We start from the raw sequence: 27,969 nt of genomic DNA, 5'->3' as shown, positions 1-27,969 counted from the left end.
CCCCAGTGTACCGCAAGGAAAATGTCTGTCTGGGTGATAGGTTGCTACTGATCTGTCTTGATGCCTCACACCACCATCTCCCAGGACAAATTATTATGGACTATCAAACATTGCAGCAAACTAATGAACTGACACTTTTATGAAACCATTTTCACAGTCTGACTGTGGCCAAAGTATCACACATATACAATAAGAGATGACGAATGCGACGAGGAGCAAAGTTGAAGTCGGAAGTTTACATACACTTAGGTTGGAGTCATTAAAACTCATTTTTCAACCACTCCACACATTTCTTGTTAATTAACAAACATTTTCGTTTTTGCAAGTCGGTTGGGACATCTACTTTGTGCATGACACAAGTAATTTTCCCAAAAATTGTTTACAGACAGATTATTTCACATATAATTCACTGTATCACAATTCCAGTGGGTCAGAAGTTTACATACACTAAGTTGACTGTGTCTTTAAACAGTTTTGAAAATTCCAGAAAATTATGTAATGGCTTCAGAAGCTTCTGATAGGCTAATTGACATAATTTGAGTCAATTGGAGGTGTACCTGTGGATGTATTTCAAGGCCTACCTTCAAACTCATGCCTATTTGCTTGACATCATGGGAAAACCAAAAGAAATCAGCTAAGCCCTCAGAAAAAAACATTGTAGACCTCCACAAGTCTGGTTCATCCTTGGGAGCAATTTCCAAACCCCTGAAGGTACAAAGTTTATCTGTACAAACAATAGTACACAAGTATAAACACTATGGGACCAGGCAGCTGTCATACCGCTCAGGAAGGAAACAATATAACAATATCCTAGAGATGAACGTACTTTAGTGCGAAAAGTGCAAATCAGACCCAGAACAACAGCAAAGGACCTTGTGAAGATGCTGGAGATAACAGGTACCAAATTTGGAGGAAAAGGGGGGAGGCTTGCAAGCCGAAGAACACCCTCCCAATCGTGAAGCACGGGGGTGGCAGCATCATGTTGTGGGGGTGCTTTGCTGCAGGAGGGACTGGTGCACTTCACAAAATAGATCGCATCATGAGGAAAGAAAATGATGAGATGTTGCTTCAATATATCCACAAGACATCAGTCAGGAAAGTTAAAGCTTGGTCGCAAATGGGTCTTTCCAAATGGACAATGACCCTAAGCAGACTATCAAAGTTGTGGCAAAATGGCTTAAGAACAACAAAGTCAAGGTATTGGAGTGGCCATCACAAAACCCTGACCTCAATCCTATAGAAAAATATGTGGGCAGAACTGAAAAGGCGTGTGTGAGCAAGGAGGCCTTACAAACCTGACTCAGTTATACCAGCTCTGTCAGGAGGAATGGGCCAAAATTCACCCAACTTGTTGTGGGAAGCTTGTGGAAGGTTACCAGAAACGTTTGACCGAAGTTAAACAATTGAAAGGCAATGCTACCAAATACTAATTGAGTGTATGTAAACTTCTGACCCACTGGGAATGTGATTAAATAATTAAAACATTAAATAAATCATTCTCTACTATTATTCTCACATTTCACAGGAATTGTGAAAAACTGAGTTGAATTGTATTTGGCTAAGGTGTACATAAACTTCCGACTTATGTATGTGCAAGATATCTGCGTCCTTGTAAAATGTCTCAAAGGCCTTCGGTTTGATAAGTCATGAGACATGTTTTAGTAGCGAATTGAGTAGCAATTGAATAATAATTATACAATATGACTGTGATGGGTATCTAGCCTCTCTGTAATCTATCAGACTGTATGAGAAGCATTAGAAAGTGTGAGTAGCTGCCTAGCGATGGGGTTAGGGAGTGTGAAGCGGCGGGGTTAGGGAGTATGAAACGGCGGGGTTAGTATCCCAATGCCCCAGGGCAGTGATTGGGGACATTGCCCTGTGTAGGGTGCTGTCTTTCGGATGGGACGTTAAACGGGTGTCCTGACTCTCTGAGGTCATTAAAGATCCCGTGGCACTTATCGTAAGAGTAGGGGTGTTAACCCCGGGGGGGAGCGCGTTCTCCATCCGACTGACATTTAAACCCGACTGTCCTGGCTAAATTCCCAATCTGGCCCTCAAACCATCACGGTCATCTAATAATCCCCAGTTTACAATTGGCTCATTCATCCCCCTCCTCTCCCCTGTACCTATTCCCCAGGTCATTGCTGCAAATGAGTACATGTTCTCAGTCAACCGACCTGGTAAAATAACGGATAAATAAAGTGAGTGTGAAGCGGCGGGGTTAGTGAGTGTGAAGCGGCGGGGTTAGTGAGTGTGAAGCGGCGGGGTTAGTGAGTGTGAAGCGGCGGGGTTAGTGAGTGTGAAGCGGCGGGGTTAGCGAGTGTGAAGCGGCGGGGTTAGCGAGTGTGAAGCGGCGGGGTTAGCGAGTGTGAAGCGGCGGGGTTAGCGAGTGTGAAGCGGCGGGGTTAGCGAGTGTGAAGCGGCGGGGTTAGCGAGTGTGAAGCGGCGGGGTTAGCGAGTGTGAAGCGGCGGGGTTAGCGAGTGTGAAGCGGCGGGGTTAGGGAGTGTGAAGCGGCGGGGTTAGTGAGTGTGAAACGGCGGGGTCAGTGAGTGTGAGGCGGCGGGGTTAGTGAGTGTGAAGCGGCGGGGTTAGGGAGTGTGAAGCGGCGGGGTTAGCGAGTGTGAAGCGGCGGGGTTAGCGAGTGTGAAGCGGCGGGGTTAGCGAGTGTGAAGCGGCGGGGTTAGCGAGTGTGAAGCGGCGGGGTTAGGGAGTGTGAAGCGGCGGGGTTAGTGAGTGTGAAACGGCGGGGTCAGTGAGTGTGAGGCGGCGGGGTTAGTGAGTGTGAAGCGGCGGGGTTAGTGAGTGTGAAGCGGCGGGGTTAGTGAGTGTGAAGCGGCGGGGTTAGTGAGTGTGAAGCGGCGGGGTTAGTGAGTGTGAGGCGGCGGGGTTAGTGAGTGTGAGGCGGCGGGGTTAGTGAGTGTGAAACGGCGGGGTTAGTGAGTGTGAAGCGGCGGGGTTAGGGAGTGTGAAGCGGCGGGGTTAGTGAGTGTGAAGCGGCGGGGTTAGTGAGTGTGAGGCGGCGGGGTTAGTGAGTGTGAAGCGGCGGGGTTAGGGAGTGTGAAGCGGCGGGGTTAGTGAGTGTGAAGCGGCGGGGTTAGTGAGTGTGAAGCGGCGGGGTTAGTGAGTGTGAAGCGGCGGGGTTAGTGAGTGTGAAGCGGCGGGGTTAGGGAGTGTGAAGCGGCGGGGTTAGTGAGTGTGAAGCGGCGGGGTTAGTGAGTGTGAAGCGGCGGGGTTAGTGAGTGTGAGGCGGCGGGGTTAGTGAGTGTGAAGCGGCGGGGTTAGTGAGTGTGAAGCGGCGGGGTTAGGGAGTGTGAAGCGGCGGGGTTAGTGAGTGTGAAGCGGCGGGGTTAGGGTCTGTGAAGCGGCGGGGTTAGTGAGTGTGAGGCGGCGGGGTTAGTGAGTGTGAGGCGGCGGGGTTAGTGAGTGTGAAGCGGCGGGGTTAGTGAGTGTGAAGCGGCGGGGTTAGTGAGTGTGAAGCGGCGGGGTTAGTGAGTGTGAAGCGGCGGGGTTAGTGAGTGTGAGGCGGCGGGGTTAGTGAGTGTGAGGCGGCGGGGTTAGTGAGTGTGAAGCGGCGGGGTTAGTGAGTGTGAAGCGGCGGGGTTAGTGAGTGTGAAGCGGCGGGGTTAGTGAGTGTGAAGCGGCGGGGTTAGTGAGTGTGAAGCGGCGGGGTTAGTGAGTGTGAGGCGGCGGGGTTAGTGAGTGTGAGGCGGCGGGGTTAGTGAGTGTGAAGCGGCGGGGTTAGGGAGTGTGAAGCGGCGGGGTTAGTGAGTGTGAAGCGGCGGGGTTAGTGAGTGTGAAGCGGCGGGGTTAGTGAGTGTGAGGCGGCGGGGTTAGCGAGTGTGAAGCGGCGGGGTTAGCGAGTGTGAAGCGGCGGGGTTAGCGAGTGTGAAGCGGCGGGGTTAGCGAGTGTGAAGCGGCGGGGTTAGCGAGTGTGAAGCGGCGGGGTTAGTGAGTGTGAAGCGGCGGGGTTAGTGAGTGTGAAGCGGCGGGGTTAGTGAGTGTGAGGCGGCGGGGTTAGTGAGTGTGAGGCGGCGGGGTTAGTGAGTGTGAGGCGGCGGGGTTAGTGAGTGTGAAACGGCGGGGTTAGTGAGTGTGAAGCGGCGGGGTTAGGGAGTGTGAAGCGGCGGGGTTAGTGAGTGTGAGGCGGCGGGGTTAGTGAGTGTGAGGCGGCGGGGTTAGTGAGTGTGAGGCGGCGGGGTTAGGGAGTGTGAAGCGGCGGGGTTAGTGAGTGTGAAACGGCGGGGTCAGTGAGTGTGAGGCGGCGGGGTTAGTGAGTGTGAAGCGGCGGGGTTAGGGAGTGTGAAGCGGCGGGGTTAGTGAGTGTGAAACGGCGGGGTTAGTGAGTGTGAAGCGGCGGGGTTAGGGAGTGTGAAGCGGCGGGGTTAGGGAGTGTGAAGCGGCGGGGTTAGGGTGTGTGAAGCGGCGGGGTTAGGGTGTGTGAAGCGGCGGGGTTAGTGAGTGTGAAGCGGCAGGGTCAGTGAGTGTGAAACGGCGAGGTCAGTGAGTGTGAAGCGGCGAGGTCAGTGAGTGAGAAGCGGCGAGGTCAGTGAGTGTGAAGCGGCGAGGTCAGTGAGTGTGAAGCGGCGGGGTCAGTGAGTGGGAAGCGGCGAGGTCAGTGAGTGTGAAGCGGCGGGGTCAGTGAGTGTGAAGCGGCGAGGTCAGTGAGTGTGAAGCGGCGAGGTCAGTGAGTGTGAAGCGGCGGGGTTAGTGAGTGTGAAACGCAGGGGTTAGTGAGTGTGTAACCTGCTCACAACCCAGCGGTCCTGGCTAAGGGCATTGATATTCTAGCTTTGTTGTGACCTTGTGATCTGTCTTGGGGCCAGCCTATTATTAGCTGCTACTGGCCAAACAAAGCACTAATACTCTGGACAAACACACCGCCTCCCCACTGAGCTCAGACCCAGCCTGGCCGTCAATATATTCCCCACCCCCTATACCTCCATCAGCTCCCCCAGCCGATGAGCCAGGCACTTTACCCCCCAACCAATTCCCCTTTTAATAAGGTCCCCCTCAATGGCCTATTACTTATTACTTATAAAATAAATGCTCCACCATTGAGTTGAAGAACTGATTAATCTATAATTAAAGTTGCATTTGGGGGAAAGGTTTATATATATACACACACACACACACACAAAAGTTTGGGTTCACTTAGAAATGTCCTTGTTTTCCATGAAAACATACATGAAATCAGTTGCAAAATGAATAGGAAATATAGTCAAGACTTTGACAAGGTTATAAATAATGATTTTTAATTTAAATAATAATTGTGTCCTTTAAACTTTGCTTTCATCAAAGCATCCTCCATTTACATCCTTGCAGAGCTTTGGCGTTCTAGTTGTCAGATTGTGGAGGTAATCTGAAGAGATTTCACCACATGCTTCCTGAAGTACCTACCACAAGTTGGATTGGCTTAATGGGCAATTCATACGGTCAAGCTGCTCCCACAACAGCTTGATAGGTTTGAGATCCGGTGACTGTGCTGGCCACTCCATTACAGACAGAATACCAGCTGACTGCTTCTTCCCTAAATAGTTATTGCATAGTTTGGAACTTTGGGTCATTGTCCTGTTGCAGGAGGAAATTGGCTCCTATTAAGCGCAGTCCACAGGGTATGGCATGGCGTTGCAAAATGGAGTGATAGCCTTCCTTCTTCAAGATCCCTTTTACCCAGCACAAATCTGTGAAGGGATCAGTACACAGCGTTGTATGAGATCTTCCGTTTCTTGGCAATTTCTCACATGGAATAGCCTTAATTTCTGAGAACAAGAATAGACTGACGAGTTTCAGAAGAAAGGTCTTTGTTTCTGGCCATTTTGAGCCTGTAGTCAAACCCACAAATGCTGATGCTCCAGATACTCAACTAGTCTCAAGAAAGCAAGTTTTATTGCTTCTTTAAATCAGAACAACAGTTTTCAGCTGTGCTAACATAATTGGAAAAAGGGTTTTCTAATGATAGATTAGCCTTTTAAAATTATAAACTTGGATTAGCTAACACAATGTGCCATTGGAACACAGGAGTGATGGTTGCTGATAATGGGCCTCTGTACGCCTAAGAGATATTCCATTAAAAAAAAACGAATAATGAAAATAAAAGAAAGCAGTTTCCAGCTACAATAGTCATTTACAACATTAATGTTTACACTGTATTTCTGGTCAATTTGATGTTATTTTCATGGACAGATTTTTTTGATTTTCTTTCAAAAACATGGACATTTCTAAGTGACCCCAAACTTTTGAACAGTAGTATTGCGCTAAATTGTAATTACTTTCACCTATATGGCCTATTTATTGCCTACCTCACTACATTTGCACGCACTGTACATAGATTTTTAAATTTTTATTTTGTGTTATTGACTGTACTTTTGTTTATGTGTAACTCTGTGTTGTTGTTTTTGTCACACTGCTTTACTTCATCTTGGCCAGGTCGCAGTTGTAAATGAGAACTTGTTCTCAACTGGCCTACCTGGTTAAATAAAGGTGAAATAAAAAAGATATATCTTTGTATATTATTATTAGCTTTCGTATATTAATAAGGTTGTTACATCCTCCGATTTTTCTTCCCACTGCTTTAACTCATTTATTTGTGAACTAAAATATTGATTAAGAATGTACAAAAAATGTCTAACGGAAAAATTATACATACTATTGAAAGTGACATGGATAGCCTAGGATTAAATAAACTTCAGTTGGGGAAGAGGTGCAAAAAATTGTTTTAGACATTTTACTGTATGCTAAAAGATATGCATACAACAATGCCATCATTTTGTTGAACAATAAGTTCAAGTAAAATACGTCAAACTAAACATTCGAATACACTCCATCATTTATTTATTTTTTGCTTGAGTAATACATTGGTCAGAACATTTCTTGCCAGCGGCAACTCATTTGAATTTACATTTCCTTGCCGACACTGAGCACTACACCACCATAAAAAAGTATTTACATAGGAATGTGCAGCTAATTGTTGTTTTATGCCAGTTCAATTATAACCATGAATTATTCAGCCTATTTTCACTTCCTGTCTTACTTTGGCTTATAACAGAAAAACAAAATATCTGCTTTTTGGACGAATAACAGTTATTGGTTTTGCATTTACTGTGGGTCCTTTACTCTCTCTCCATGCATCAAAAATAGTCCCTCTTGAATTAAATAGTTTCTAATAAAGAAAATGCTTATTAAATCCACTGTACTGGTGGCCCTCCAAAGAAAACTGAAAAGCTATACTTGACTAGCTCCTAAACTGCCGTGGTATTCCACTACCATCTGCACAAAAACAGACCCCACAGCTAAGAACAGGCCTGCAAACAAATTGAGAAAAGCATGTTGTACAGACTAAATGAAGACCTATTGAGTATAAATGAGAGTCATACATACTTGATACCTACAGTAGTTTCACTATCACCACCAGTCCATATCAGAATGCCAAAACACACTCAATACTGAATAGGAAGACAGTTGCCTATATGGTTAGTGTCAGTTAGTACCAGGACCGTGTTCATTAGGTCACAGCGTAGAAAAACATTTTGGAATGGAAAAATAAAATGAGAGTTTCTTATTGAACAAGTACAGATAATACCTCCCCGTTTCGGAGCATTTTCTTCCTTTTGGTGCCTAATGAACACAACCCAGGTGTTCCCTTTTGATAGGAGCAAGAGCGGTCCAGATAAACAATGACAATCCTCCCATAGTCATCCTATGCTTGACTCGGGCTCCCGTGTGGCGCAGCGATCTAAGACACTGCATCTCAGTGCTAGAGGCGTCACTACAGATCCTGGTTCAATCCCGGGCTGTATCACAACCAGCAGAGTCCCATAGGGTGGTGCACAATTGGCCCATTGTCGTCCGGGCTAGGGGAGGGTTTGGCCGGGGTAGGCTGTCTTTGTAAAATAAGAATTTGTTCTTAACTGACTTGCCTGGTTAAATAAAAAATAACTACATGTGCTTGAGGGAATAAAACAAAGAAAAGGACTCCAACAAGAGGCTTTCATCTAGAATAATCCCACTTAATCAAGACTAACGGGACCATCTGGAAATTAAACCGCCAGAAAATCAGAGGGAGCGAAATCAAATTCACAACTGGAGAAATTCACAACTGTTTTTTTCACGCGTCCTTGTCTTTCCTCCCTCTTTCGTTACCTTACAACCTTAATGACAACACTGTCAGTTCCAATCAATTCTGCGCAGGTCCAGAATCCATTTTTCAAACTTCATGACAGCTCTAATAGCTTCCACCTGTCCCTGGGATCCGCCTGTTGACTGGCAAGTTCCCAATGAGATGTGGGATATAGACAAAGACCTGTATTAGGTACAGCCTGCCTCTGCTGCAGTAAGGTCACTCAGCCATTAAATTAGTTCCAGCCCAGCGGAATGCCCCCCCCATCCCACAGCATGGTTGGTGGACCAACCACTCACTCTCAATCGAATTTGCTTTCTCTCTCTTTTTATCGCTCTCACGCTGCACTGGTGTCTGACAACTTCATTTTCATTTAGACACCCCTACTAAACCCGGAATCACCTTGTGGCGCTACGCTGACAAGGGTATCACAGTGCGTATGTCATCGTATGTGTCCATGTTACTTTAACAATGACTGTAAACTGAACATCTTCCCCTGAAACCACCCACACCCGATAAACCCCAGATGCTAACTGGAGATATGAGTGCAGCCAACTCAAACTTCTGCTTAAATCATGCATCGATGTCAATGGAGAGTTCTGTCAAACTTTGAGTTGGACTAATTCTTAGGTTAGGATTTGGCCCTTACTTACAGACTACCCCACTCCCTCCCTGTCCCAGAGCCAAGTGCAGGTAATGTTAACTTACCCCTCTAGTAGGTCCATGGTGGTAGGGGTGACCTGAGTGTAGAGAAGGGTGCGTCCCAGCGTGCGGGTCTCCAGGTGCTGGCTGTAGGTCTGCAGGCTGAACTGCTCCCAGCTCTGGGCCTCTGGGGCATCTGTGACCAGGGCCAGAGTCCCCTTGGGCAGCAGGGGGGGCCCAGCCTGAAGCTCTGTGCTGGGGACCACTTTAAGGAATGCCTTGGAACACTTGAGCAGCCCTTCCTTGTCCAACTGGGTGTGCAGCCACTTGAGGAAGCTGGCCCTGCGCTCCTGGGGACAGAGGAACACAAGGCCGGTGTGATGAGAGACTGAATAAATCCTCTGTGATTTCACTACCATTCACTTCACTCATTTCAATGAAATATATTTTTCTTCATATCCTAATGGCTCCCATCCTTCCATGAAAACGTATAAAACAGACAATTATGATGCCATCTTTTTCAATTATATATATTTACAGTATAGAGTTAAAGAGCCAAGGCGAAGTCCAGCCTTAAATAAGATAATCAACGGCTGCTGATAATCAATCACATGGCTTAATTAGGCGCTGGTTCCCAGAGTAGTGAAACATTCTGTTCCAGTCACTTCTCCTCCATCAAAAGTATCAGACACTTTGACTCCCACCAGAAACCATCTCCTCCGTGTTTTAGATCAATGCGTAACACTAAAAACATGTTGCTCAAGAAGTCAGAGGAAGCCCCTTCTCCACAGAGGGATTTGACATGATCCTCATCTAATATGATGCTGTACCCGAATGCTACGCAGACAGGGAATTCTTCCATTGCATTCGCCGCAGGCTAGATCATTTGTACTCAGCCAAGAACAGTAAAGTGAATTGTCTGTATTTAAAGTAATCTGTTGCTTTGATGAATTTTATCAGACATGGGTTAAAAAATAAAAAAGGTCATTCTTTATAGTAACTATCTGAGACGGTACTAACTAAGTCACAATTTAGCAAGTCCGAAGCAAGTCTCAAGTCTTAACCTTAGAGTCTCGAGTCAACTCCCAAGTAATAATGGGCAAGTCTTAAGTTAAGTCCCAGAGTTCAGGTCAAGTCACAAGTGTTGTGTTTTGAGTCTTCAAATATATGGTTAAGTCAAGGTTCTCCCCAGGATTGTTTAATAAGGTGGTGCTGATGGGTAAGGCAGAGGGAGACTTAGAGATTTTTGAGCACCTGTAAGTGACATTTCCTGCAATCTAGAGCCTTAAAGGGCCAATCTGCAGTTGCTACATCCATTTTTGGACTTATATGATATGTACCCATTGATTCTTAAAGGATAGAACTTATGCCTCATTAGCTTTGTTAAACTGTCATACCCCCATCAGAACCCCAAATATAAGCTTGTTTTACGCCAATGTTTGTAAACAAAGTAGATGTAAACAAACACTATATAGACTAATATCAAAATGATTGTTTTAACCATGTTATTAGGGATGGTCAGTCCTTGCTTTCATAGCTGTCTATGAATTTGAGTTTGGTTACATTTCCCCAGCCTCTTCCCTCAGCTTTCTACCGTAACAGGAACTGACAGAACTTTGTTTTACTGCTGATTGCCTCTTTAAATCAGTGGTGTCAAACTCATTTTGCCCCAGGGGCAGCATTCTGTCTTCAACAAGGTCCGGAAGGATACACTGAAAATTGCCTATATTTCTTTGCTGTAATTTGTATAATTAAAAAATATATATTCCTCTATCCATCGTTTTTGGAACTGTCGATGCGCCTCGACTGTCTAGCTTTCATTTGGGTGAGCAGGCTATTAGCGAGCTGGACACAGTCAAGAAACTGCATGAATGTTCAGTAGGTCCATTATCATTTATACACAGTTTCAAGTTGGTTTTATTCATTTTTAAAGTGTATATAAAAAAAATGACAGGCACATTCTTTGGTGAGAACTCTGTTAAGTGTATTATACAAATTTTAATGCAATTTTTTAATTCAGGTTATATTATCTGTTTACCTTACACTAGGCATACTTGTACAGTACATAGGCCTACATAATAAACTTAACGGATGAATAAATAAATGGTTTTTGAATCATTACTAATAGAAAGGCCATCCAAATGACAATTTACAGCTAGTGTTAATAGTACAGCTAAAGCTTGATTGACATTTTGAAATCTCCAATTAGAATCAAGTGTTGTTTTCCCCCTGCCCACTACATGCACATTGAGAGGTCAGAATAAATATTCAAGGAAACTCTTGCTAAGAGCACATATTTTCAAGTGACAAGCGCTGAAAATATAGGACAGTGCTCTGCCTTTCTGCACCTGCCGGCACAGCAGCGCTAGGCAGAACAGAATTTAAGTCATTTTCCATATAACCCAATGCAATTCTCAGCTTTGAGCAACGGAACTGCCAGAAATGTATGTTCACGGTGTATTAACAGAATTGCTGCTCTTTTAGGAGGGGGTAATCCAAGTCTCAAGTCTTTTGATAGTTCCAGTCCAAGTTAAATCCTGAGTCATTGATGCTCAAGTGAAAGTCAAGTCGCAAAATTTGCAACTCGGGTGGTACTTGAGTCCAAGTCACGTGACACAAGTCCACATCTCTGGTAGCTACCAATTTAAAGTATATCATGTCGCTATTTAATCATGTTATGGTCATTCAAACATTTGACTAATTCTTATTTATTTTCAGCTAAATTTTGTTTAAGTATCCCATCAAGTATTATTCAGTATCCATGTTCTTTTCCATGTTACTAATAAATGAAAAAAATACATGCACATTTCTAGTGGTGTTCTGTAGTTTCCTTTTTATTTATTTATATTTCCTCATAATATAATAACTAGTGGAAGTGAAAATGGACAGCTAATCCTCCAATTTGGGGAAAGTTACTAGAATTTTGAGTGAGTGGATTAATAGTCATTTCTGCCACCCCACACCCACAGAAGATACTCGGTTTAGTAAAGAGGATACGTGGTGCTCCTTTCATCTCCTCAAATTAGGTCATTTTTTTAACCTCTCAAGGCACCATCTGCTACGCAAATGTATGTGTTTAGCACCCCCTTGGCAATGAGAGAGGACAAGGATGACGGCCTAATTAGCCCAAATCCATATTTAGCAAATACAGTGATGGTTAATCAATTAGAGTCGCTGATCTGCATGCCTCAATTATCTGCTTTGTGCCAATCACAAAGGAGAGTGCGGTCACTGGAGACTGGTTGGGCCACTTAACAAGTCTGACATCTCTGGACTTACAGGGATAAGGAGCAGGGAGCTCAGTAGGTTTCTCTATTGAAAGCCCTGCCAGTGTGTCTGCTGTTGTATCTTAAAAATTGCATAACCTGACTAGTTCGAACTGAAAACATCTAAGTCATATTTAAGACAAAGGAAAAAAAATGTAGGTGCACAACTCCATTTTGCTCCTCCCTTCCTATAAGCAGAAACAGGAAGTACCCGTTCTAAGGTCTATACAATGCTGGTATGATCAATCGGAATCCATGCTTCAAGATTGTTTCGATCACGCGGACTGGGATATGTTCCCGGGTAGCCTCTGAGAATAACATCGACAAATAAACGGATACGCTGACTGAGTTCATCAGAAAGTGTATACAAGATGTTGTACCCACTGTGACTATTAAAACCTACCCAAACCAGAAACCGTTGATAGATGGCAGCATTCACACAAAACTAAAAGCGCGAACCACTGCATTTAACCATGGCAAGGTGACTGGGAATATGGCCGAATACAAACAGTGTACTTATTCCCTCAGTAAGGCAATCAAACAGACAAAACGTCAGTTCAGAGACAAAGTGGAGTTGCAATTCAACGGCTCAGACACGAGACGCATGTGGCAGGTTCTACAGACAATCACGGACTATAAAGGGAAAACCAGCCACGTCGCAGACACCAACGTCTTGCTTCCGGACAAGCTAAACACCTCCCACTTTGAGGATAACACAGTGACACAGACATGGCCCGCTATCAAGGACTGTGGGTTCTCCTTCTCCGTGGCCGATGTGAGTTGAGACATTTAAGAAAGTTAACCCCCCAAGGCTGCCGGCCCAGATATCATCCCTAGCTGCGTCTTCAGAGAATGCCCAGACCAGCTGGCTGCAGTGTTTACAGAGATATTCAATGTCTCCCTATCCCAGTCTGCTGTCCCCACTTACTGCAATATGTACACCATTGTTACTGTACACAACAAAGCAAAGGTAACTGAACTAAATGACTATCGCCCCATGGCACTCACTTCTAGTTAAGGATCATATCACCTATACCTTACCTGACACCCTAGACCCACTTCAATTTGCTTACCACCTCAATAGATGCACAGATGATGCAAGCACCATTACACTGCCCTATCCCATTTGGACAAGAGGATTACCTATGTAAGAATGCTGTTCATTGACTATAGCCCAGTATCCAACACCATAGTACCCTTAAAGCTCATCATTAAGCTCGGGCCCTGGGTCTGAACACACCCTGTGCAACTGGGTCCTGGACTTCCTGACGGGCCGCCCCATGGTGGTGAAGGTAGGAAACAACACTCCCTTATCACCCATGACTGCGTGGCCATGCACACCTACAACTCAATCATCAAGTTTGCAGAGGCCCCAATAGTAGTAAGCCTGATTACCAACAATGGCGAGACAGCCTACAGGGAGTTGAGGGCCCTGGGAGAGTGTGCCAGGAAAATAACCTCTCACTCAACGTCAACAAAACAAAGGAGCTGATCGGTGACTTCAGGAAACAGCAGAGGAAGCACGCCCCTATCCACATTGACAGGACTGCAGTGGAGAAGGTGGAAAGCTTCAAGTTTCCCAGCCTACACATCACTGACAATCTGAAATGGTCCACCCAGACAGACAGAGTGGTGAAGAAAACGCAACAGCATCTTTTCAACCTCAGGAGGCTTAAGAAATTTGTCTTGGCCCCTAAAACACTCAAACTTTTACAGATGCACAACTGAGAGCATCCTATCGGGCTGTATCACCACCTGGTACGGCAACTGCACCGCCCGCAACCGCAGGGATCTCCAGAAAGTGGTGATCTGCCCAACGCATCACCGGGGGCAAACTACCTGCCCTCCGCCAAAAAGATCATAAAGGACATCAACCACCCGAGCCACGGCCTGTTCACCCCGCTATCATCCAGAAGGCAAGGTCAGGTGCATCAACGCTGGGACCAAGACACTGAAAAACAGCTTCTATCTCAAGGCCATCAGACTGTTAAATAGCCATCACTAGCCGGCTTCCACCCGGTTACATAACCCTGCACCTTAGAGGCTGCTGCCCTATATACATAGACTTGGAATCACTGGCCACTTTAATAATGGACCAATAGTCACTTTAATAATGTTTACATACAACTTAACCCATCTCATATGTATATACTGTATTCTATTCAATGCTACTCCAACATTGCTTGAGATAATATTTAAATATTTCTTAATTAGATTATTGTATTATTGTGAAGTGTTATATACTACGGTACTGTTGGAGCTAGGAACACAAGCATTTCACTACACCCACAATAACGTATGCAAAATATGTGACCAATAAAATTTGATTTTGATAATTGGTTTGTCAGATTAGAGAAAGAATAGCAGGGAAATCAGAGAGGGATGAGAGAGTAAGGAGATAGGGAGAGAAGAAGTGAGCAGTAGAGGGGAAAAGGGAAATAAACGCTCCCTTGATGAATCTGTCTGAGCACAGAGTTCCTCTGAGCAAGCCCATGCCATGTGATGGGCTAGAGCAAAGGAACCTGGGTAATAACAATAACACCAGGGTCTCCACTACAAATTCCAGAGGTAGCATTGACAGATGCACACAGTCCATCTGCTCTAGCCAATGTGCACAGAATACACTCTATAGAGTGCATTCTATTTCTGTGGTACACTATCTAATCCCCTCCAATTCCTCAAAGCACCTTCCATTTTCCAAGAACAATCTGGAAGCGATCCTGCATGCCCTCGCTTTCATCATCCTGGTGTATGTTTTAAAGTTGCTGGGGCAGTGGGGTGAAGAAGTCACAGCCCAGTCCAAACACAACAGTCATAATTAAACTACATTTTAGGCCTTTTCGGAAACACTTTTGCATTGTCGGGCAGAGGGAGGCCAACTAGGGCCAAGTGTATGGATAAATAAGTAACTTAACAGTAACTTAACTTAAATAAGTAACTTAACAGAGTCGTTCAAGTGGGCCCATAAGATTTCCTAAGCGGAGGGCAACGGGTGTGACATCTCTCCTGTCCAGGGTACATTGAGGTCTTTATCTGGCATTATGAGATAATGCATTGGTTTTGGGGCTCACAAATCGCGGGCAAAGTGAATTTTATTTTGAGGTACAACTGTACTACGTTCTTTGATTTATTTTTCAGTAAGTGTACACTTTGATAAAGAATACTCAAGAAAGTTCATTAAAGTGACTGAATTATTTGCTTTTTGCTAAGACGAATCACCACAACAAACACTATGAAATACCAGAGAGATGGAGTTGTAGTACTCATAAGGAGCAAAAGAGATTTTCTGCCACCTAGTGGAGAGTTATTTCACCACAGGTGCGTAGGAAAACTTCTGCTGTCATTTGTATCCCCTGCCAAGAGGGTACAGCAGACTAGAGTAACATAACACCTGGGCTGCGTTCTTAAGACCCAGGCTGAAATAATGACATTTTCACAATCTTTTCCCAACTCAAGTGCTGCATTTCAGCACTTCTCCCTATCTGACAGACCTACTCTAGACTCTATAGCCATTGTGAATTTATCTAGATTACACATAACTGCTAAGGCTGAAGCCTCCAGAAACAGCCTGGCTGTCTATATAGAAATGTAGACAGCATCCAAGACGTCCGACCGTAGTTTTCAACGTAATGTTGATATCTTCGGCTGTGAGCGATAGAGAAAATAAAATAATTGACCTCAGCAACAATCATTTGAATAATTCAATGGATGTTTTGTGCACAAAGGTGATGACTAAAGTATCTTATTGGGAATTTTCGAATCTGACTTCTCTATGTGGCCGTCAATGGAAATTGTGTTTCTTGGCCAGGCCTCAGTTAAACTGCAGTACCGAAGCAAGACTGTAGTTGCAGTCGAAACCATGCTTCTAGACCGGAACCCTGGCCTCTTGGTGTGTGGTCCTGAGGCGTTTCACTTCCTGCTCTCAGAGGCCTGTTAGGCCAATCAGTGGCGAGAGCCTGGCATAACCCTCCGAGATCCCTCTGAAGTGGGTGAGTAAACGGTCAGTGATCCATCTCAAACACTGATTAACTCCCAGAGCTAATTCCCCACATACCACAGCAGAGCACAGCACTTTGCTGGCGGGCCTTTTCGAATGTCAATGAAAGAGTCAGGGGCCTCATCATCAAACACAATGGAGTAATAGCCTCAGCCTGCCAGGAAGCAAGTTGACTGGGAGTAATAGCCTCAGCCTGCCAGGAAGCAAGTTGACTGGGAGTAATAGCCTCAGCCTGCCAGGCAGCAAGTTGACTAGGAGTAATAGCCTCAGCCTGCCAGGAAGCAAGTTGACTGGGAGTAATAGCCTCAGCCTGCCAGGAAGCAAGTTGACTGGGAGTAATAGCCTCAGCCTGCCAGGAAGCAAGTTGACTGGGAGTAATAGCCTCAGCCTGCCAGGAAGCAAGTTGACTGGGAGTAATAGCCTCAGCCTGCCAGGAAGCAAGTTGACTAGGAGTAATAGCCTCAGCCTGCCAGGAAGCAAGTTGACTGGGAGTAATAGCCTCAGCCTGCCAGGAAGCAAGTTGACTGGGAGTAATAGCCTCAGCCTGCCAGGCAGCAAGTTGACTAGGAGTAATAGCCTCAGCCTGCCAGGCAGCAAGTTGACTGGGAGTAATAGCCTCAGCCTGCCAGGCAGCAAGTTGACTGGGAGTAATAGCCTTAGCCTGCCAGGCAGCAAGTTGACTGGGAGTAATAGCCTCAGCCTGCCAGGCAGCAAGTTGACTGGGAGTAATAGCCTCAGCCTGCCAGGCAGCAAGTTGACTGGGAGTAATAGCATTAATAGCCTCAGCCTGCTAGTAAGCGACTGGGTGCTCACAGACTGGTGGCACTTTTTGAACTGTCACCACTGACATCACATAGAGAAACTGCATTGTGCACTGAGCAATAGGGTGTGTGTGTGTGTGTGTGTGAGAGAGACTCTTGCGTCCATGTCATGCCTTTTCATGGCCACACACACACCCCCCCCCCCGACCATAATTGCCTGGGTAAATGTTTATTGTGGCAGCCCTAGTCCAGACACGCCCCAGACGGGTCTGAACATGTGGAAACCATTTTCATTCTTAATACATGCAAATGTATGTCCAATATATGCAACAGGCTTAGAGCAGGTTTATGTGTCCAGAGGGCCAGTCAAAATAAGTGAGGGCTGGGCTCCACAAGAACACAAACAGTAGAGCTAAAACAGACCTTTGATCAGCAGTCAGCCTCACGGCATATCTAGAGGGACTGATGAGCTAACATTGCTAAAGCAATAGGATGTTTTTTTTATCCAACTTGAGGACTGGAGTAATGTGAGAACTCTAATAACAGACAAGAGAGTTGAAGGTTTCCATACCCAATTGTCTGGATATTGTGGGGCAGGCTAGCCAGCCATGTTCACACCACAGGCCAATGTAGAAATATAGAATGTTACTGAACAAATGTAGGGGGGGAAGCTTAGGTCACGTTTAGTCAGGTGCATACACTATATGCAACACACTGACCGATGAAGATAGAAATACCATGAATAGAGCAGTCGTGACTCCTTACTCTGTCAGAAGCATGTCTGTTCTACACAATAGATTTCTGAATAAATATCTGCACATTCCAAAAACCTTGTGCATACTGAACGCAGCCCTGGCTGGGAGAGGCCTTAGCTTTAACGGAGAGGTAGCAAGGGACGAGTCAGGTACGTACCTCAGAGGTGGCGAGGAGGTAGACAGGGCTGGCGGGCGGGGCCTGACTCTGCTCACAGCTCAGGCCCAGGGAGGTGAGGATCTCTGTCAGGACCTCATAGCGCCGCGCATTGCTCATCTTCAACTCATCAAAACCCTGAGACGACACAATATCTTCAGAGTTGGGGGCCGTCTCCAGGTGCACCTGAGGTCAGTGGTGAGAGGGCAAAGGTCAGCTGAAAGGTTGTAAAATGCACATTCATCTAAATGAATGAATACTGTATATTAATTGCTAAATAAGTTAGTTAAATGAGCAGCAGCAATACTTTCCATTTATAGAGCATTTTATTTACAAATCTAGTGCTTTACATGTGAAATTACATCTTTGACTGATCGAGACAGTGGAGTGCAAACCTGACACAGCACAGCCTCCCCTCGGTCCTCTCCACGCGTCACCCTGACGATGACCATGTCCTTGTCTCCACCATCTCCGTCCCACTTCAGCTCCCCCCAGACTTCCGTCTCTCCAGGGACCCCACCACTCTGCAGCTCCCTGACAAACACACTCCCGCTGGCAAGCACGCTCAGATCCAGCTCTGTGGTATCAGCCTTGGTGAAGCTTAGCCTGCAGATCTGGCTCCTCCTGCTCTTCCTGGGCACCAGGGCCAGCCCCGTGGGGCAGAGGGTGGAGGAGAGCCCCAGGACCCTGCCACCCTGCTCCAGGTATGCAAGGAAACGGGCCTGGAGCTGGGGGGTAAGGGGTTCGTCTGAGGCCAGCACTAGCAGGGTGGCACTCTCCAGCCAGGGTTCACTGAGGGCTTGCTGGGGCCTCAGGGGGTACACCGTGTAGCTGTCCATGTCGATGCACTCGCCCAGCAGCGAACGCACCCTCTGGAACCTCTCCTGGCAGCCACCCGTGAACACCAGCACGTTGGGGGGCTTCCCGGTAACATTGACCCGCCGGCTTTGACCAACAAAGCTCTCTGCCTCATCCTCCTCAAACTCGTCCAGAGTCTCGTCCCCGCTGTCCGTGCACGTGGCGTAGTCGTCGGGAAGGTCAGGGATGTTGTCGACCGAGGCGTACTTGACGGAGAGGATGGTGCTGTTCTCCAGCTCCAGGCACTCGTGGCAGCTGGAGAGGTGGAGGTGGCGGCCGTGGCCCTCCATGTGCTGGTGGTTGATGCCAAGTGAGTTGTCCCCGCTGTCCACCCCAGGGCTGGCTCCTCGTAGGGGCTCGGAGCCTCGTCTTTCCACTAAAGCCCTCTGGATCTCTGGCGGTTGGAGCAGGCTGCACTTCCTATTTTGTGTTAGCTGGAGGTCGCCTCTCACTGAGAGTACCTCACACTCGCAGGGAGAAGGCTCAGAGAGTATGATCTCAGTCTGTTTTTTGAGGGAGAGGGAAGTGATGTGCTTTTCCGACTTTCCTTTCTCCAGAAGTTCTTTGAACGCAGATTCTCGGAGCAGGACAGCTGGGGAAATTAGTACAAAGGGCAATATTTGAATTGCAAAATATGTCCCTCTCTCAGTTTTAAGCAATGTGAAAAAATGTCACAATAGACTTGGAAAACTGATTTGTATCATGTGTTTGGATATAGCCTAGCTAAGTGAAGTTCTGAGATGGCATTGGCCAAGAACTGAAACGTATCTGCAGTTAGGAAACAAATGGCCTCTTTTTAAAAATAGCCTTAAAAATACTAAACATTTTAGGTTTAGGTTTATCCTAGGTTTACAATAAAGTTGAGGATAGGTATAAAACTGTATATACACACACGAGATGAGAAACCATTGACATTTTTTGCAATAACGACACTCACAGACTATCTTTGAAGGCACTAGTCCATTGTCCAGCTGAAGGCGATCTTCCATAAACGCCACCCCAAGGCGGCTGAAGTTGTCAACGCTGGCCTGAGCCACGGCCCTGAACGGATGCAATGGGCTACAGGCCAGAGGGAGACAGTAGTCTGACCACTTCAGCACCTAGACAACACAGCATAGTACACAGGTCAGTAGGATTTAACTGTTAGTGGACGGTGGAAGGAAAAGAGGATCATATCAGACTTAGTTTTCTAGATTAGTTGGGATCGGGATTAGTTCAACAATCAACAGAACATTGATACTGCACTAAGCAAAATCTACCTGCTGCCCGAGAGTAAAATAACAATTTGTGTGTTTAAAGGGACCTTTAAATGGCTGAAGGGGAATTAAGGATTTCCTCTCCAACCAAAACATTTTGGCTCCAGGATCTTAACATGGCATCTCAAGTGTCAGTTGACCCTCCATATTAATGACCTGCTTTTTAAAGCATGACTTCCAAAAGGCCAGAGGCTCTCTTTCCTTGAGCCTTTTGAAGGAAAACAGCCCAATCGAACAGAGTGGGGTTTCACTGCCCAGTGCAGTCCCACCCACACGTGAGGAACAATGGAGCGGAAGTAAACACTCAGAAGGAAAGAAAGTGACCTGTCTAAGGTTCAAATCCTCTGTCCAGTCAGCAAAAGAGAGCATCCCCCCCCGAACTATACAAGGATCGTCTCAAAAACCCGACCCTAGGCAACAGTGACTAGTGCAGGGGTCTCCAACCAGTCGATCGCAAGCTACCAGTAGCTCATAGCCCACCTATGAGTAGCTCGCCAAACAATTCTAAAAGTATGTGCAATTTTCACGTGTTCCACCGCAAACAGCCATAAAGAAATCTCACAAGCATCCAACACCACAAGCTACTATCTAATCAACGCAACAGTGACATTATCCCGCCACACCTGGTTAAGCACCACTGGCTTAAAAGCCAAACACAATATCTGCCAATTCATTTCCAGCAATATTGCCCGTCTGTCTGTGTGGTGCACGCGTTTGTCTATCACTCTATGTGTAGCCAAGTTGATGTGATAACCGTCTTGTGGATTGATTGAAATACTTTCCCCCAAAACTTTCTCAATTAAAATGTTAACTGCAAAGTAGACTTACCTGGCAGAAGTAAATCATTTGCATCGATTATTTACAAACTTTGCTATGAAACGAGCAGCAAAACATTAGACTGCACATTCCTCACTTGCTACAGTGAACAAAAACATAAATGCAACATGTAAAGTGTTGGTCTCATGATTCATGAAATTAAACAACGCAGAAATGTTCCATAAGCACAACTGAAGAATTTCTGCACATACTGTCAGAAAACGTCTCAGGGAAACTCATCTGTGTGCTGGTCATCCACACCAGGGTCTTGACCTGACTGCAGTTCGGCGTTGTCACGGACTTCAGTGGGAAAATGCTCTCCTTCGATGGCCACTGGCATAGAAGTGTGCTCTTCATGGATGAATCACAGTTTCAACTGTAACGGGCAGATGGCAGATAGCGTGTATGGAGTCGTGTGGGCGAGCGCTTGCTGATGTCAACGTTGTGAACAGAGTGCCCCATTTTATTGATGGCAATTTGAATGCACAGAGATACCATGATGAGATCCTGAGGCCTATTGTCATGCCATTCATCCGCCGCCATCACCTCATGTTTCAGCATGATAATTAGAGGTCGGCCGATTAATTAGGGCCGATTTGAAGTTTCCATAACAATCGGAAATCTGTATTTTTGGACACCGATTTTGCCTATTTTTAAAATGATTTTTTACAACTTTATTTAACGAGGCAAGTCAGTTAAGAACACATTCTTATTTTCAATGACGGCCTAGGAACGGTGGGTTAACTGCCTTGTTCAGGGGCAGAACGACAGATTTTTTTACCTTGTCAGCTCAGGGATTCAATCTTGCCACCTTAAGGTTAACTAGTCCAACGCTCTAACCACCTGCCTCACGAGGAGCCTGCCTGTTACGCGAATGCAGTAAGAAGCCAAGGTAAGTTGCTAGCTAGCATTAAACTTAATCATAATCACTAGTTATACATGGTTGATGATATTACTAGTTTATCTAGCGTGTCCTGCGTTGCATATAATCGATGCGGTGCGCATTCGCGAAAAAGGACTGTCGTTGCTCCAACGTGTACCTAACCATAAACATCAATGCCCTTCTTAAAATAAATACACAGAAGTATATATTTTTAAACCTGCATATTAAGCTAAAAGAAAGGTTAGCAGGCAATATTAACCAGGTGAAATTGTGTCACTTCTCTTGCGTTCATTGCACGCAGAGTCAGGGTATATGCAACAGTTTGGGCCGCCTGGCTCATTGCGAACTAATTTGCCAGAATTTTACGTAATTATGACATAACATTGAAGGTTGTGCAATGTAACAGCAATATTTAGACTTAGGGATGCCATCCGTTAGAAAAAATACGGAACGGTTCCGTATATCGCTGAAAGAATAAACGTTTTGTTTTCGAAATTATAGTTTCCGGATTCGACCATATTAATGACCTAAGGCTCGTATTTCTGTGTGTTACTATGTTAGAATTAAGTCTATGATTTGATAGAGCAGTCTGACTGAGCGATGGTAGGCAACAGCAGGCTCGTAAGCATTCATTCAAACAGCACTTTTGTGCGTTTTGCCAGCAGCTCTTTGCAATGCTTCAAGCATTGCGCTGTTTATAACTTCAAGCCTATCAACTCCCGAGATTAGGCTGGTGTAACCGATGTGAAATGGCTAGCTAGTTAGCGGGGTGCGCGCTAATTGCGTTTCAAACGTCACTCGCTCTGAGACTTGGAGTGGTTGTTCCCCTTGTTCTGCATGGGTAACGATGCTTCGAGGGTGGCTGTTGTCGATGTGTTCCTGGTTCAAGCCCAGGTAGCGGCGAGGAGAGGGATGGAAGCTATACTGTTACACTGGCAATACTAAAGTGCCTATAAGAACATACAATAGTCAAAGGTATATGAAATACAAATCGTATAGAGAGAAATAGTCCTATAATTCCTATAATACACTGCTAAAAAAAATAAAGGGAACACTTAAACAACAATCTAACTCCAAGTCAATCACACTTCTGTGAAATCAAACTGTCCACTTAGGAAGCACCACTGATTGACAATAAATGTCACATGCTGTTATGCAAATGGAATAGACAACAGGTGGAAATTATAGGCAATTAGCAAGACCCCCCCAATAAAGGAGTGGTTCTGCAGGTGATAACCACAGACCACTTCTCAGTTCCTATGCTTCCTGGCTGATGTTTTGGTCACTTTTGAATGCTGGCGGTGCTTTCACTCTAGTGGTAGCATGAGACGGAGTCTACAACCCACACAAGTGGCTCAGGTAGTGCAGCTCATCCAGGATGGCACATCAATGCAAGATGTGGCAAGAAGGTTTGCTGTGTCTGTCAGCGTAGTGTCCAGAGCATGGAGGCGCTACCAGGAAACAGGCCAGTACATCAGGAGACGTGGAGGAGGCCGTAAGAGGGCAACAACCCAGCAGCAGGTTCGCTACCTCCACCTTTGTACAAGGAGGTGCAGGAGGAGCACTGCCAGAGCCCTGCAAAATGACCTCCAGCAGGCCACAAATGTGCATGTGTCTGCTCAAACGGTCAGAAACAGACTCCATGAGGGTGGTATGAGGGCCCGACGTCCACAGGTGGGGGTTGTGCTTACTGCCCAACACCGTGCAGGACGTTTGGCATTTGCCAGAGAACACCAAGATTGGCAAATTCGCCACTGGCGCCCTGTGCTCTTCACAGATGAAAGCAAGTTCACACTGAGCACGTGACAGACGTGACAGTCTGGAGATGCCGTGGAGAACGTTCTGCTGCCTGCAACATCCTCCAGCATGACCGGTTTGGCGGTGGGTCAGTCATGGTGTGGGGTGGCATTTCTTTGGAGGGCTGCACAGCCCTCCATGTGCTCGCCAGAGGTAGCCTGACTGCCATTAGGTACCGAGATGAGATCCTCAGACCTCTTGTGAGACCATATGCTGGTGTGGTTGGCCCCGGGTTCCTCCTAATGCAAGACAATGCTAGACCTCATGTGGCTGGAGTGCCACAGCAGTTCCTGCAAGAGGAAGGCATTGATGCTATGGACTGGCCCGCCCGTTTCCCAGACCTGAATCCAATTGAGCACATCTGGGACATCATGTCTCGCTCCATCCACCAACAGACTGTCCAGGAGTTGGCAGATGCTTTAGTCCAGGTCTGGGAGGAGATCCCTCAGGAGACCATCCGCCACCTCATCAGGAGCATGCCCAGGCGTTGTAGGGAGGTCATACAGGCACGTGGAGGCCACACACACTACTGAGCCTCATTTTGACTTGTTTTAAGGACATTACATCAAAGTTGGATCAGCCTGTAGTGTGGTTTTCCACTTTAATCTTGAGTGTGACTCCAAATCCAGACCTCCATGAGTTGATAAATTTGATTTCCATTGATAATTTGTGTGATTTTGTTGTCAGCACATTCAACTATGTAAAGAAAAAAAGTATTTAATAAGAATATTTCATTCATTTGGATGTGTTATTTTAGTGTTCCCTTTATTTTTTGGAGCAGTGTAAATACAACCTAAAACTTATTACCTGGGAATATTGAAGACTCATGTTAAAAGGAACCACCAGCTTTCATATGTTCTCATGTTCTGAGCAAGGAACTTAAGCGTTAGCTTTCTTACATGGCACATATTGCACTTTTACTTTCTTCTCCAACACTTTGTTTTTTCATTATTTAAACCAAATTGAGCATGTTTCATTATTTATTTGAGGCTAAATTGATTTTATTGATGTATTATATTAAGTTAAATAAGTGTTCCTTCAGTATTGTTGTAATTGTCATTATTACAAATAAATGTAAAAAAAAAATAAAAATAGTCCGATTAATCAGTATCGGCTTTTTTGGCCCTCCAATAATCTGCATCAGTATCGGAAAATCATAATCGGTCGACCTCTAATGATAATGCACGGCCCCATGTCGCAAAGATCTGTACACAATTCCTGGAAGCTAAAAATGTCTCAGTTCTTCCATGGCCTGTATACTCACCAGACATGTCAACCATTGCGCATGTCTGGGATGCTTTGGATCGATGTGTACGAGTGTGTTCCAGTTCCAGGCCAATATCCAGAAACTTTGCACAGCCGTTGAAGAGGAGTGATACAACATTCCACAGGCCACAATCTACAGCCTGATCAACTATATGCCAAAGAGATGTGTCACACTGCATGAGGGGAAACAAATGGTGGTCACACCAGATACTGACTGGCTTTCTGATCCACGCCACTACCTTAAGGTATCTGTGACCTATCCCCACCCATTACATTTTTACTTGTTGCATTTATATTTTTGTTCAGTGTTAGTTGTCACATACAGTGCCTTGCAAATGTATTCATCCCCCTTGGCGTTTTTCCTATTTTGCTGCATTACAACCTGTAATTTAAATGGATTTGTATTTGTATTTTATGTAATGAACATAAACAAAATAGTCCAAATTGATGAAGTGAAATTGTTTCAAAAAAATAACAAACAGAAAAGTGGTGGGAGCATATGTATTCACACCCTTTGCTATGAAGCCCCTAAATAAGATCTGGTGCAACCAATTAACTTCAGAAGTCACATAATTAGTTAAATAAAGTCCACCTGTGTGCAATCTAAGTTTCACATGATCTGTCACATGATCTGAGTAGCTATACACCTGTCCTGGAAGGCTCCAGAGTCTGCAACACCATGAAGACCAAAGAGCTCTCAAAACAGGTCAAGAAATATCCAAAACTTTGAACATCCCATGGAGCACCATTAAATCCATTATTTAAAAAATGGAAAGAAAATGGCACCACAACAAACCTGCCAAGAGCTAACGTTACTTGCATTGGTTTTGCTCCCCCCGCCCACCAAAACTCACGGACAAGGCAAGGATGACATTAATCAGAGGCAACAAAGAGACTGAAGATGACCCTGAAGGAGCTGCAAAGCTCCACTGTGGAGATTGGAGTATCTGTCCAAAGGACCACTTTAAGCCGTACACTCCACAGAGCTGGGCTTTATGGAAGAGTGGCCAGAAAATGCCATTCCTTAAAGAAAACACGTTTGGTGTTCACCAAAAGGCATGTGGGAGACTCCCCAAACATATGGAAGAAAATACTCTGGTCAGATGACACTAAAACTGAGCTTTTTGGCCATCAAGGAATACGCTGTCTGGCGCAAACCCAACACCTCATCACCCCAAGAACCTCATCCCCAGAGTGAAGCATGGTGGTGGCAGCATCATGCTGTGGGGATGTCAAATTCTTGAGGGAAACCTGTTTCAGTCTTCCAGAGGTTTGAGACTGGGACGGGGGTTCACCTTCCAGCAGGACAATGACCCTAAGCATACTGCTAAAGCAACACTTGAGTGGTATAAGGAAAAGCCTTTAAATGTCTTTGAATGGCCTAGTCAAAGCCCAGACCTCAATCCAATTGAGAATCTGTGGTATGACTTAAAAGACTGCTGTACACCAGCGAACCCATCCAACGTGAAGGAGCTAGAGCAGTTTTGCCTTGAAGAATGGGCAAAAATCCCAGTGGCTAGATGTGCCAAGCTTATTGAGACATACCCCAAATGCTTGCAGCTGTAATTTCTGCAAAGGGGGGCTGTGCAAAGTATTGACTTTATTTGGGGGGGGGTGTAAGTTATGAATAGTTATGCCCACTCAAGTCATGTTTGTTTTCTTGTCTTATTTCACAAAATATTTTGCATCTTCAAAGTGGTAGGCATGTTATGCAAATCAAATGATAACCCCCCCCATTTTTTTTATTCCAGGTTGTAAGGCAACAAAATATGAAAAATGCCAAGTGGGTGAATACTTTCGCAAGCCACTGTAAATGCTTGACAGTCTACAAAACTGTTTCTTTGCTTCTCAATAAATATACTTGTGATCCATACTTTTTTATTTTCTGTAGTGTGATGAGCCTGGCTGCCCACTCTTTGTCCTGATGTAGCCTCTATGATGAAAGAAATGTTCTCTATCCGTGGGCCACAACTCAGAGAGGACCCCCACAAAAGAGTCCACTTGCTGAGGTCCTCACATGCCTAGGAACAATAATACAGACAACATATACACTGATCTACAGTATGGACACTGATGGTAGGGATAGATATTAAAGCATGTTTTAGAAAGTTAGTATGATCGTTAGACATTAGTAAGACTACATATAAGAAACTATATAAAATGACTAACATATCATGTAAGTTAATGTGCACCAAAAATATATAACCAATTCACATCAGAATTGACTGTTTTTTTGACGGATTAGCTATTCACCTCAAAGCATGCACAAACTGATAGCTAATAACGGAGGAGGCCTACTTCACATTTTGTGCTCTGAATGGAACTGAGCAGCAGAATGCGTAACGTTGCCTTCACGCCTGTCATTTAGCTGGCAAGCTGATCTTGCCCATTCATTGATAGAGGAGTAGCTTATGTTTTTTGACAAGTGAAGGCCTCGGATGGTAGCTAACATACTAGCTAGCTAGCTATATCAAACAAACGTGTCGTGTCACCTGAGGTTCGGTTATGTAAATAGCCTTGTCGCCCAACTTGAGAAAAACGTCCTCCTCAGGCAGAGGTGGACTGAGCTGCTTATTGACACTTTGCAGGCAGGTTGGTTGTCCTTTCTGAAGTCGAGGCTTCCCCAGTGGATTCAAGGCACAGAATGTGAAGCTAACGTTACTTGCATTGGTTTTGCTCCCCCCGCACAATTTGTGCAGGGTGCTCCGAATTACCACTGTGTAGCACTTTTGAAAGCGCACCCAAAGGTAGACGTAGCACAACGTTATTAGCATTTTCTTTACATTTGGAAAGCCGTTTTTGAGCCCATATGGTATGGCCTCTCTGCTCAGTTTCGACCCGACCGTGGCTTCCCTGTTGTTGACAGAATGGCTCTTCCCACTACAAATCGTCATTACGCATGCTCGCAGTCTGTGCAGGCGAGTGGCACAGTTTCTAAACCCAGAGGCACAACCTCGCGAGACTTCCGAGAACAAGACTTGCTAAACAGACTAAACAGACCAGCCTGGGGTTCTGGGGTTTGAGAAGTGAACACATCTTCTTTAGTTATTAATTTTCTCTCAAATTAAAAGCATATCCTAGATTCAAACCAATGTTTAAAGTATATGAGCTTGTTATTACTCCAACCACATGAGAACAACAAACTGATATTCAGTTTCGTAAAAAACAACTTTATATCGAAGGAGAGCCTTTGATCAGACGGTTAGCACATGCGCAGTTTGGAGCGAGTAGTTTTAGTCTTATCTTCGGACTGTAATGTCTTTGCTAGTGGTGCTCGGGTCAGCTGTTTGCTCACCCGCAACCGCCCGACTAGGCCTATGAGACAGTGAAAATCTGAAGCTCCCAACAGACCCAACCGCTAAAATCGAAAGTGCACTGTAGGCTACAGTCAGACAGCGGAA

General features: G+C 45.4%; 1 protein-coding gene across 3 annotated transcripts in view; it reads right to left on the bottom strand.

The window, feature by feature from the left end:
* hlcs (holocarboxylase synthetase (biotin-(proprionyl-CoA-carboxylase (ATP-hydrolysing)) ligase)) overlaps positions 1 to 27,713 on the bottom strand; it is a 53,119-nt gene extending 25,406 nt beyond the window's left edge. Inside the window, exons 1-6 of one of the 3 annotated variants that reach the window (XM_036937534.2) lie at positions 27,352 to 27,487; positions 26,443 to 26,589; positions 19,488 to 19,650; positions 18,088 to 19,142; positions 17,696 to 17,878; positions 8,826 to 9,109 (exon numbers count right to left, since the gene is read on the bottom strand). In XM_036937534.2, the coding sequence (XP_036793429.1) occupies positions 8,826 to 9,109; positions 17,696 to 17,878; positions 18,088 to 19,142; positions 19,488 to 19,650; positions 26,443 to 26,589; positions 27,352 to 27,462 (1,943 nt within the window). In that variant the 5' untranslated portion in view covers positions 27,463 to 27,487. Of the gene's footprint in view, positions 1 to 8,825; positions 9,110 to 17,695; positions 17,879 to 18,087; positions 19,143 to 19,487; positions 19,651 to 26,442; positions 26,590 to 27,060 lie in introns of all 3 variants that reach the window. The other 2 variants (XM_036937531.2, XM_036937533.2) reach the window with 2 other exon arrangements.
* Positions 27,714 to 27,969: the final 256 nt, after the last annotated feature.

The sequence above is a fragment of the Oncorhynchus mykiss genome, chromosome 12 (genome assembly GCF_057628025.1).
Source record: "Oncorhynchus mykiss isolate SJ-2025 chromosome 12, ASM5762802v1, whole genome shotgun sequence".
In the NCBI taxonomy this organism is placed as follows: Eukaryota; Metazoa; Chordata; class Actinopteri; order Salmoniformes; family Salmonidae; genus Oncorhynchus; species Oncorhynchus mykiss.
Note: the sequence above shows the minus strand (reverse complement) of the source record. Positions and strands in the feature narration are given on the sequence as shown.